Source organism: Antechinus flavipes, chromosome 2 (assembly GCF_016432865.1).
Source record: "Antechinus flavipes isolate AdamAnt ecotype Samford, QLD, Australia chromosome 2, AdamAnt_v2, whole genome shotgun sequence".
Classification (NCBI taxonomy): domain Eukaryota; kingdom Metazoa; phylum Chordata; class Mammalia; order Dasyuromorphia; family Dasyuridae; genus Antechinus; species Antechinus flavipes.
The window spans coordinates 489,560,702-489,572,816 of record NC_067399.1 but is presented as its reverse complement, the minus strand read 5'-3'; the positions used below and the strand labels follow the sequence as shown (position 1 = coordinate 489,572,816).

At 32.1% G+C, this 12,115-nt stretch overlaps 1 protein-coding gene across 13 annotated transcripts in view; it reads right to left on the bottom strand.

Moving 5' to 3' along the window:
• Positions 1-12,115, bottom strand: part of CHD9 (chromodomain helicase DNA binding protein 9) — a 251,575-nt gene that overhangs the window by 29,368 nt on the left and 210,092 nt on the right. For all 13 annotated transcript variants that reach the window (XM_051979833.1, XM_051979832.1, XM_051979838.1 and 10 more), the window contains 3 exons: positions 11,982-12,085; positions 4,807-4,924; positions 933-990 (listed from right to left, as the gene is read on the bottom strand). In XM_051979833.1, the coding sequence (XP_051835793.1) occupies positions 933-990; positions 4,807-4,924; positions 11,982-12,085 (280 nt within the window). The remainder of the gene's footprint in view (positions 1-932; positions 991-4,806; positions 4,925-11,981; positions 12,086-12,115) is intronic.

Below are 12,115 nucleotides of genomic sequence, written 5' to 3'. Positions count from 1 at the left end.
GTATTTCAACCTTCCATAAAACATTTCCACTTGTATATATTACCATTAACTTAAACTCAGCACATCCAAAACTAAACTTATGAGCTAACTAACAGAAATCATATTTATTAGGTTGGAACTTTCAAAAAATAATGAAAAAATAAATCTGGAAGAGTCTTTAATATGTATTTTTTCCTAGAGATAAAGTCAATGATTAATGAAGACTAACTTTAAAACAATTGTTCATCAGTTTTTTGGACTATTAGTCAAAACAGACATTTGAAAAGGAAATCTTGTGATTCCTTTGGAAAAAAGTGCAGAAGTAACTGAGTTTTCACAATCTACACCAGTGAAATATAAGCTTTATTGGACCTGATAAAGTTGAGAAGTCATCAGTATGGGTCCAATGACAAATTAATTGTCTGTCACCTAAGTACCACCTTAATGAAGTCAGGAGAGTTTTTATTATTAAAATGACATTTATTAATAAAATGACCACAACTTTTGATGATTTTTAAAAACATTTTTTACCCACAGCAACTCCCAAAGATAATCTAGTAAGGCATAAAGTAGGGTTGCAATTTGCTTGTGTAGACTCAGTATCCACACTAAAGAAATCTCAAAATCTCCAAGTACTGAAGAATGAAAAGGAATCATTTTTATAACTGTCTACAATTATAAGTTTGTATATTTGATACTAGTCACAAATGATGCAAAAGTGAATACAATGACAAATAAATGTGAAGCTATTTTTATGCTATTTATATTATTTGTAATTGACTAATGTGCCCCAGCTTTAAATTAAGCAAATATATGCTATAATAATCTTGCCTATCTATTTTGAAATAGAAGTGTTACATAAAATGGAAATCTATAGAATTACATGCAAAAGAAGCCATACGTTAAATGGAAATGGAAACCAAGATAGCTATAATCAATGATTTTAAATATACCTCCAAGTCATCTTTGAATAAAGCTGGAGCTGGTTTATATTCTGGGTCTTCCACATCCCTGTTAATATACCAATATGCATTGCAATTACTTCCATGCACTTATCACTTTGATAAGACAAATGGTAAAAGTCTAGATGAAAGAGTTATTTGGTTCATTTTCTATAACAGAAATAGATCCCATAACTAGAAAAGGCAAAAGATAGGAAATTTGAAATCATCTTCAACTAAAATAGATTAAGAATACTAGAGTAGTGAGGAAGACACTTAAAAGAAAAAAGGTTGGCTCAGATCACCACCTATTCCTTAGGACAGTAGTTTTCAAACTTTATGCTGTAAACTCCTTCCCTTTAAACAAAACGATTTTTCCCCAATAAAAAGATCAATACAAATAATTTTCTTACTAGCATTTTAATAAAATCAATAGTTAAACAATTTTATAAAACAGAAACATCTTAAACATAAAATATTCTTAAATTCATTAGAAATCCTTTATAGTTCATATTTATAATGTAAAAATAATTATCACCATCATAATGCAATGAATGGGCCTGTTTTTTAATCAAGACACTTCTCAAAACATAGACGATATTGTAATTTGTATCTGTTTTTCAGCCACTAATAATTTGCATCACTTTGGTAAAACCAGGGAATTCCTTTATTCAGCTACAGTTAAAATATAGGAAGACTGTTTAGGTTCAAAATTTTGCTTCAACACACTAACATAAAACAAAGTCTATTCAATATTCTTGTTCAAATGGAAAAAATATTGAATTTCTCATCTATTTGTATTTATGAACATCTAGGTCTTTAAAATAAAATAAGATCTAATTTTGTAGACTGATGAGGTGATAAATAAGTAGATCTTTAATTTCTTACATATAATTTGCAAAGCAGGTATTTTTTACATTGAGAAACATCAAAAATATTACTTTGTAATTTGATTATCCATAGCTGTAACTTTTTCATAAATGACCTTATTTTTCTCAATCATAGTATAAATGTGAAAATCTTACCATTAAGCGAGCTCCAGCTTTTAAAAAAAATAGCCAGTCAAATAAAAGGACTCTATTTTTGTTACTTGAATGAATTTGCTTAAAATTTATTGCTACAACTAAGAAAAATAGCAATTTCAAAGTATATCTGTGTACTTTGGCACATGAATCTGCTGTGTATTTCTATAACATAGAAGTATCCTATGCTTTGCATCTATACTGTCATGCAATATTGCAAAGAAAAGCAACTTTTTAATGTATTCACATAAAGGTGATTACAGCTTGAAAAACTGTAGTTTCACCTTCATATTTCTACTATTACAAATGATTGTGAAACATGAATTGTCCAAATTGTATGAGAAAGTCACATTTTAAATTAGTACTTGGAATCTTATGTTTCCTCCTGGAAGCCAAAGAGTTTCATGAGTAGAGGGGGTGAAATAAATTTTCCTACTTATCAATTTTGTGAAAAAAATTCAGCAGTGCAACTGAAAATTCCTGATGCAGCACTGCAAGAAACAGATTTGCACGGTAACAAACCTTTCCTAACACCGGTCTTGTTAACATACCACTTATATGTAATTAAATGCAAACATTTAACTATATTTCTTGTTCAACTATATGCAATGCAAAGTAGCAAGATTTTTTGTTTCCCGAGTGATTTTTTTTTTTTTTGGGGGGGGGAGAGGAGGGAATATACAGAATCACATAGCTAGTGTTTAAGTATCTGAGGTTGGATTTGAACATGGATCCTCCTGACTCCAGGACTATTGCTCTATCCACTATGCCATGGAGCTATTCCTTCCTAGCCAACTTGAAAAGTCTCCAAATTGAACCACTCAAAGCTGTTTTTCAAATAATTTCATCAAACATCTTTAAACTTTTTCAGTAGCAGATGTTTGTATCATAGTGTCTTAATGGAATGAGATTTTTTACACTTAAGAATTCTGTAAGCAACTTTAAACAATGAAAGCAATCCTTCTGGTGTTATAGACATTTTTTTTTTTTGGGACAAAGTGTGTTTTACCTTATTAAAGGCATCAACTTTTCTCTAGAAAAATTATCTTATCTTGCTAATATATTCTGTATGTACACTTTCAAGACAGTTTCAATTTATTAGGTTTCAGGTTATCTTTAGTTAAAATATTCATACAAAAAACCCCACACAGTTGGCTATCCTCTCTATTAATTACAGTTCTTGTAAATGTTAATGATAAATATAATGGACTACAGTTCTTGGATTTGAGCTTTTGATTGTGTGTTTCTATATTTTTGTTATTTAAGTTATTTCTATTGTCTTTGCTTCAACTGATATTCTTCAAAATAGCTACATATTTATCTATTATAAAGAAATAATATCTTGCTTTTAAAATGAGATGATAAAAATTTAAGAAAGTTAAACTGAAATTTAATTGTTGAAAATGTCAATGCTTACTTATAATTATTCTGCATCATTTTAATATTTTTGAAGTTACAACTTGGGGAGGGAGGAATCAAGTTATTATACTTGCCAAAATGAATAATGTTGAGAAATATAATAGATACTGTACTTTAACCTCCAGAAAGTCTCATTCCATAAGACACTATGATACAAACATCTGCTCCTGAAAAAGTTCAAAGATGTTTGGTGAAATTATTTGAAAAACAGCTTTGAGTGGTTCACTTTGGAGACCTTTCAAGTCGGCTAGGAAGGAATAGCTCCATGGCACAGTGGATAGAGCAATAGTCCTGGAGTCAGGAGGATCCATGTTCAAATCCAACCTCAGATACTTAAACACTAAGTTTTGAATCTATAGTCTTCATGTTCAAATATAGCAAACACCATAATGACATTAATTCATCTGTGCCATAACTTTAGGTTGATTAATATAGAAGGTGACAGATTACGTTTAGTGCTGAAATTAAGATACTCTGACTCAAAATTGACATCATTTGCTTATGATTACATAATCACTGACAGCATTCATTATTGGAAGAAATTTCCTGTTTTATTTTCACTTTTGTTGAATCTAATTTTAACTTTTTTTTCATTAAATAAAGATGTATTTCTGCAGTAGTTGTATTAGAAAATATCTAATAGGTTAGGCTATCCTTTTGCTTTCACCGTAATTCAGAAGGGATTGTGGCAGTGTGAAAAACTCTCAGTTATTGTATTGCTGATTTCAATAAGTCATCTGCTTATTTCCACCTAGTGAGATGAGGATGATTTTAAAGCAAATGAACAGATTATCTTACAATTCTCTAAGTCTCATAATCCTATTCTTTCTTCCTCTTTCTCATATACTTGTCATGTTATATTACTTCTCTTATGGTCTCAAACTACTTGTTCATTTAAAGAATGTGTATAAGTCACTAGGGCTACATTTACTTGCTTATCACACATGGCTGTTATATTTGCTTCACCACTGTAGCACAATTAGTGTCTTCTGGATGAGGGAAGGTAAAATTACTATTACTCAAACATAATAAAAGGAAATTGTGGTTAAAAACATTTTATATAATCATTTCTTTTAATCCTAACAAGAATCCTGTGAGGTAGATAGTAGAGTTCTCAATTATACAAATAAGGAAAACAAAGTTCAAAGTTTAAGTAACCTACCTGAGATTTCATATCTAGTAAGAAGTCTACTCAAGTCTACCAATTGTGAATTCAATAATCTTTTTCTTTTCTTCTTCTTCTTCTTTTTTTTAACTTTACTCACTTAAAAAATAAATTAAGTCCTTTCCTTTAAAAACAGCTAGATAAATGTTTTAAGGGTTTCAGTTCTCTATTGCTTATTATTTAATATCACCACTTCAAATTTATGTAATATTGCTAAACAGATCATGGATTCTGCTCTTTAAAAAAGTTTACAGCTGATACAATTAAGAATTGCACATACCCATCCATGTAATCATTTGCTCTTTGTTCAGCAGCAACTGCTTTCTCATCAGGTTTTCCTACTCGATCCAAAAAACACAATGCTGGGTCTGCTCTGATTGTGTTGTACTTTTCATAACCTGAAAATACCAATGCTTATATTATTGTTATTATATTATTATATGCTTGTAATGCAAAGCTAATGTTTTTTAAAGGCATATCTTTAAATGCATGTGGCTGTCTCCTCAACTCCAGTGGCTTCCTTTTGCATTTAGGGTAAAATATAAATTTTTCTGCATAGCTTCTAAAGCATTTTATCACTTGGCTCCATCCAATCTTTTCAGCCTAGTTGGCCATTACTTCCCTTTACATACCCTAAGATCCAGTCAAACCTGCCTTTTCTGTTCCCATTTCATGTCTCTTGCCTTTGCTTTAGCCATTCCACGTGCCTGAAATGCACTACCTCCTTGCACTACCTCTTTCTCCTCATAATGCCTCTTCCTTTAAAATTTAAATCAAGCATCATCTACTACATGAAACTTCTTCATTCTCAAACTACCAGTGCTCTCCTTCCCTCTAAAATTACCTTGTGTTTTCATTAATTTTTATTTTTTCCCTGTATGTTCATTCTATACATAAATATACACATGAGCATAAATGTATATAAAAATATATGTATATGTGTCTTCCCCAGTGGAATATAAGCATTAATATTTAATGCTTTCTTTAATTATATTTCTAACCTCAGCAGGTAGAACATAGTAAATACTTGTTGACTGAGTAAAGATCATGAGGTAGGGATAGGACAATGTAAAAGTTTAACATAGAGAATAATAAAGGATTGAAGATGATGTTCTAGAAAACATTGAGAGCAAGGAATATTTTGCCTATGTTCAAAATGTAGGCTAGTCCCATTCCTTAAACAGAAGTAAAAACAAAACAAAACAAAACTTGAACACTTCATGCTCTAGATTATTAAGGAGAATGGTGTTTCTTTTAAAAATAAGGAGGGTAAAAGAGGCTTAGTACAAAAATAAAGAAAATTATCTGCAAGTGCAGAAGGGATTCTTGATCAGTCAGGAAGTTAAATGGTGAATGGATATAACACAGAAGAGAAAAGAAAATATTACAACAGAGCATGAGAGTCTACCTCCCCAAAATGCTGTTCTTCCTCAGGAAACAAGTGCTTCAACATGACAAATTTGGAAATATATTTAAAAGAATTACACATATTTAACATATAACCAATTGCTTGCTGTATTGGGGAAGGAAGAGGTAAGAGAGGAAGGAAGAAATTTGGAATACAAAATTTTATAAAAATGAATGTCAACATCTTTACATGTATTTGGAAAAATAAAATACCACTAAAAAGTGGAGAGGGGGAAGGAAATAAGCACATGTTGAGCAAGGAACAATTCTATAGATCCTTATATAGGCAGGCTGAGATAGCAAGTGTTAAAGGAAGAAAAGATGAATATGATTACTGATGATTCTACTGAGGGAAGACTAAAGCAGGTATTTGTCTCATTGATGACAACAGAAGAGAGTTCTCCAATTGTCCTAGACTGATAAAAAATTTCTTGATGACTGCTACTCAAGGCAATTTTGGTAGGTACTACTAATAATTTGAGAAGCAATCAAAAAAGTTCTGTTTAAAGATTAAGTCTTGGTGTTTTCATCATTGTTGCTGACCAGAGAGAAGCACTTAGGAAATGAAAGTAGATCAATACCTCTCAGATTGGTTAAGATGATAGGAAAAAATAATAATGAATGTTGGAAGGGATGTGGGAAAACTGGGACACTAATACACTGTTGGTGTAGTTGTGAATTGAGCTAACCATTCTGGAGAGCAATTTGGAACTATGCCCAAAAGGCTATCAAATTGTGCATACCCATTGGCTCAACAGTGTTTCTACTGGGCCTGTATCCCAAAGAGATCATAAAGGAGGAAAAGGGACCCACATGTGCAAAAATGTTTGTGACAGCCCTTTTTGTAGTGGCAAGAAACTGGAAACTCAGTGTATGCCCATCAGCTGAATAAATTGTGATATATGAATGCTATGGCATATTATTGTTCTATAAGAAACAATCAGCAGGATGATTTCAGAGAGACCTGGAAAGAGTTAAATGAACTGATGCTACGTGAAATGAGCAGAACCAGGAGATCATTGTACATAGCAACAGCAAGATTATATGATGATCAATTTTGATCTATGTGGCTCTGCTCAACAATGAGATGACTCAGGCCATTTCCAAAGATTTTGTGATAAAGAGAGCCGTCTATATCCACAGAGAGAACTGTGGGAACTGAGTATGGCTCACAGCATAGCATTTTCCACTTCCTTTTGCTGTTGTATGCTTGAATTTTATTTTCTCTCATTTTTTCCCTTTTTGATTTGATCCTTCTTGTGCAGCAAGATAATTGTAAAAATACGTATGTCTATATTGGATTTACATATATTTTTACCATATTTAACATATATTGGATTACTTTCCATCTAGAAGATGGGGCTGGGAGAAGGGGGGGAAAATTGGAACCCAAGGTTTTGCAAGGGTCAATGGTGAAGAATTATCTCTGTATATGTTTTGAAAATAAAAAGCTTTAATAAAAAAAGAAATGAAAGTAGATGAAGAAAATAAATAGTTCAAGAAAAGAATATGTGTGAATAAGATTTGGATTTTTGTACCCTGGTTTCAACACAGAGTTGATGAGCTCCTCCCCAGAGAAATTCATTTGCCTAAGTTAAAGGACATATATTCAAAAATATTTATAGCATCTATTTTTATTATAAGGAAGAACTTCAAACTAAGAAGGAGGCTCCAACAACTGGAGAATGACTGAACAAATTATATCTGAATGTAATAAAACATGAATGCACTGTAAAAAATGGTGAAAGTAAATATTTTAGAGAAACTTGGGGAGACTTGTAAGAACTGATGCAAAGTAAAGTGACCAGAATCAAAACAATTTACATAATAACAACAATATTACAAAGACAAGCAATTTTGAAAAATTTAAGAACTCTGATCAAATGCAATGATAAACTATGGTTTCAGAAGACTGAGGAAGCATTTTACATGCATCTTGACAAAGACATGATAGACTCAAGATAAAGAATAAAACATATCTTCAAGTTTGGGCAATGTGGGACTTTGTTTTGCTTGACTATATACATATTTGTTAGAAAGGTTTTTTCTTTTTTCTTTTTTTTCTTTCCAATTTGTAGGAGGAGATTCTAAGGTGAGAGGGAAGTAGGGATAAAATTGCCCCCCCCCCAAACAAACAAACAAACAAACAAACCCCAAACAAACAACTGAACACAAAAACAACCAGGTTCACTGAAGCATTTTAAAAAAATGTATAGGAGAGTCAGAAGACCAGCAGACAAGCAAAATGGCTTTGAAAGTCACAAGCTGTATGTAATAGAAATATGCAATTTCATGTATAATTTATTATGTGTATACATGCTATATACATGGAAATGCTCATTTTATTTGGTGGTTTTTAAGTTCAAAATTAAAAAAAAAAGAATTCATTTGCCTATTAAAATATAAGCAAAAGGGCTTTAAATTGAAAAGGAAAAAGGAAGAAGAAAACTATATATATATATATATATATGTATATATTCACTAAGCTAGATACCAACAGGAATAAACTATAAAAAACACAGCAGAAATACCCAGAAATTTACAGGGAACATAAGCAAGGGGAAAAAGTCAATAATAAAAAATTTGTCCTCAGATGGTTCTACAACTTTTACTAAGTATGAATAACAATTAAGTGAATGACCTTAGGGAAATCATTTAATATTCCCTGGACCTTGGTTTTCATCTCAGCTGTAAAATGCAAGAGTTAATTTACATGGTTATTAATGTTCTGTCCAATCCCAGATGTATGATCCTGTAAACTGGAATTCTTAAAGCAAAGATGCAAACTTAACATGAAGTAATGCTGAGATTTGGAGAAATGAAATTAATGTAGCCCTAGAATATATATTTGATTCAAAAGGAACAGGACAAAAAAAAAAAAAAAAAAAAGACCATGTCACCACACAGTTCCAAAATCTTCCACCACTGAAGGTTTTGTCTCCCTTTTGTCTCAAAGATAAAATATAGGTTTCCTTGACATTTAAAGTCCTTTACAATCTGACTCTAGCCTGCCTTCTCGGCTTATTTTATGTAATTCTTCTTTTTGAACTCTATGTTTCAGGTACATTTTCTTACTTGCTATTTCCTAAACTAAAGGAATTAAACTAAATTATTCTAGTTTCAATTTCCATGCCTTTGCATTATGCTCTCAGGCTCACTTTTGCCTCTTGGCATCTCTGGTTTCCTTTCAGCTTCAGCTCATATACTAACTCACAAGTAGAGCCTTTCCTGATTCTTAGTGTTTTTGTCTCTAACTTCAAATAATTACAAATATACTTAGGTTTACATGTCTTAACTCTCTCTCCTCATTATCCTCCCTCTGTGAATAAAAGTAAACTCCTTGAAAGCTGGAGATGCTTTCTGTTTTTTTTTTTTTTTTTTAAATTCACTATACCTCGTGAAACAGTGAAAATTCTTGCTGGGTTTAATCCAATAAGAATTTATTGATCACTGATTATATGCCACAAACTAGGCAAGGCCTGGGAGCTTCAAAGACAAAAATGATAACTATCCTTGTTCCCAAAGAAATTCCATTCTAATGGAGGAATCTATAGTCTAGGTGATTTAGATCTCTATAAGGATGCTAGGGAGCAAGTGGTAAAGCTCAATGAAAGCAGAGACAGAAGACATGAATTATTATTGACACACATCCTAAGCAGGACATAAAGGCAGGATTCAGTGGCAACTGGGAGGTTATTTTTCCATTATCTGGATGTTTGCTACAGTTTCTTCTTTGCCAAATGCAAAGCAGCCAATAACTTCCTGAATTATCTTAGTGATCTAATATTAAAAGGAAGAGTATACAATAAAAGGAATAATGGTATTTAGCTTGGGTACCACATTTTCAAAAGGATAATAAGTTGGAGTCTTCCATGAGCAGGGCATCTGGAAAAGTCAAGGACTTCAATATTATCTTACAAGAGAATTAACTGAAAAGACTGAGAATCTCTAGGGAAGATTCTTTAGCATGAAAAAGAAAAGACTATTGAGAAATATAACTATATTAAAATATGTATAGGGCTGTTATATTGAATTTGGCCTACTTTATCTAGACCCAAAAGGTAGAACTGGGTAAAAGCTACAATATGCTAATTTAGGTTTGATGTAAGGAAAATCTTCCTAGAAATTACAGCTATTTAAAAGTGGAATAAATTACTTCATAAAGTAGTATAATATTCCTTGTTAGAGCAATGGCTCAATGACTTGATGGGTTTATTGTAGAGTAGATTCTCATTCAAGTCAGAGTTGGCCAAGATGGGAATACACTCCATTATCTTTGCTAGAAAATCCCAAGTGGAATTATGAAGAGTAAGTCATGACTGAAATGAAAGAACAACAAAATTCAGATAGATGGGGACAAAAAGACAAACAGTCCCTAACCTCAAATAATTTAATAAGGCAGATAACTTAATAAAACAAAGATAAGAATATCTATACTAAAAATCAGAATATAAGAATGGGAGAAGTATGGAATGCTATGAGATTTAAGAGGGGTGAAGTAATTTGCTGCTGAGATGGACCAGGAAAGACTTAATGGAAGAGAAAACATCTGAGTTCATTCTAGAAGGTGTTCTTGGTGTTCAAGAAATGGAGCTGAGGAGAAGGAAACTTTAGGTATTAAGCATAAACAAAAGTATGAATGCAAAAACAGAACAGCATGACTTGGAATATACATTACATGATAAGAAATGAATTCTAAGACTGGAAAGATTGGGATCAAGTTGTAAGGGGCTTTGAGTGGGCAATCTATTTAGTAGATAGAGGAGAAGCACATAATTAGGAAGATAATTTTGAAAGGAAAGGTAAAATTAGAGAAGTAAACACCCAAAGATATGCAACTCATTACAATATTCTGCAGAAGGGTAATAAGAATAGAAGTAATAATTTGTGTTTATGTAATGCTTTAAAAGTGACAAACTATGTTGGTAGCAGTGAGGAAAAAAGGGAAATCAAGAGATGGAGAAGAATCAATAAAACTTAAAATCTGATTGGATATAAGGGATGAGAGAGGGGCTGAAATTTTAAACCTGGAGACCTTGGAGAATGAGGGTACCATCTAAGGAAATGGAGAATAGTTCAAGCTTAAGCCTTTAGATTTCACAAAGCTCTTTCCTCACACCGTTATGAGATATTGAGTGTAAGTATTATTACTTCAATTTTGCATATGAGAAAAATGAAGCTCAGGGTAGTAACTTTTCCTAGATCATACAATTATGAAGTTATAGAGAGGGGAATTGAACACAGGTCTTCTGACTTCAATCCAATGTTCTTTCAATGTTTTTATAACACAGACTCTACCATATAAGTAGAGAAACCAGATTTTGCTTGAAAACAGTTACAATCTGTTTTATATATGCTGATTTTGAATTAAGGAAGAAACCTATGGTAAACAATTAGAAATGTGGGACTATACATCAAGTGAGGGATAAGGGCTGAGAATATGTAAATGACTCAGTGATTTGCATGGAAGTTAATTAAAGCTAGCAGAGAGGATGAGATCACCAAGGGAGACAGCACAGTGAAAAGGGATACAAATTTAATAAAAGGCTACATCTCTGATCTTGCCCAATACAGATTCCTAAAGCTTTAGAAATATGGTTGTTTTTCAATTTGAAATGTTCATGTTTTTATAGAAGTGACATACAAGTTTTTTTTAAATAGAAATCATCTTACTCAAACACAAATTATAAACCCATAAACTCTTAAAGTTCTATTAAATGTATATACATCAATTAAGCAGAACTCTATCATAAACCAGTCACAAAATTTTGTGTATTTAGGACATCTATAGGAGAGAGGCAGCACTAAAGCCTAGAGCCCAACAGGCTCCCCCAGGAGATGAGGAGAAGAGCATAAGAGTGGAGGAGAAAGTGTTATGTATTTGAATGTAAGACTAATAAATTGATTGAGGAGCACTGTTTTCTATAAGTATTTCTAACTACATAGCTATAATCAATAAAATGCACTAAATGAACTAAGTTATGTTGATGACTATTTGTATTTCATCATATAAAGAAAATGCCCACATCACTTTGCCCTTTTACTTACCATGTTTAAAAACTCCAATAAGGAGAGATTTATCTGCATCAAGATCCCACCACTCAGCAGGGACTTCAGAATGGTCTGGTTCAGGGACCCAAACATCAATGTCACTAAAATATAATCATCAACAGAGTAATAGA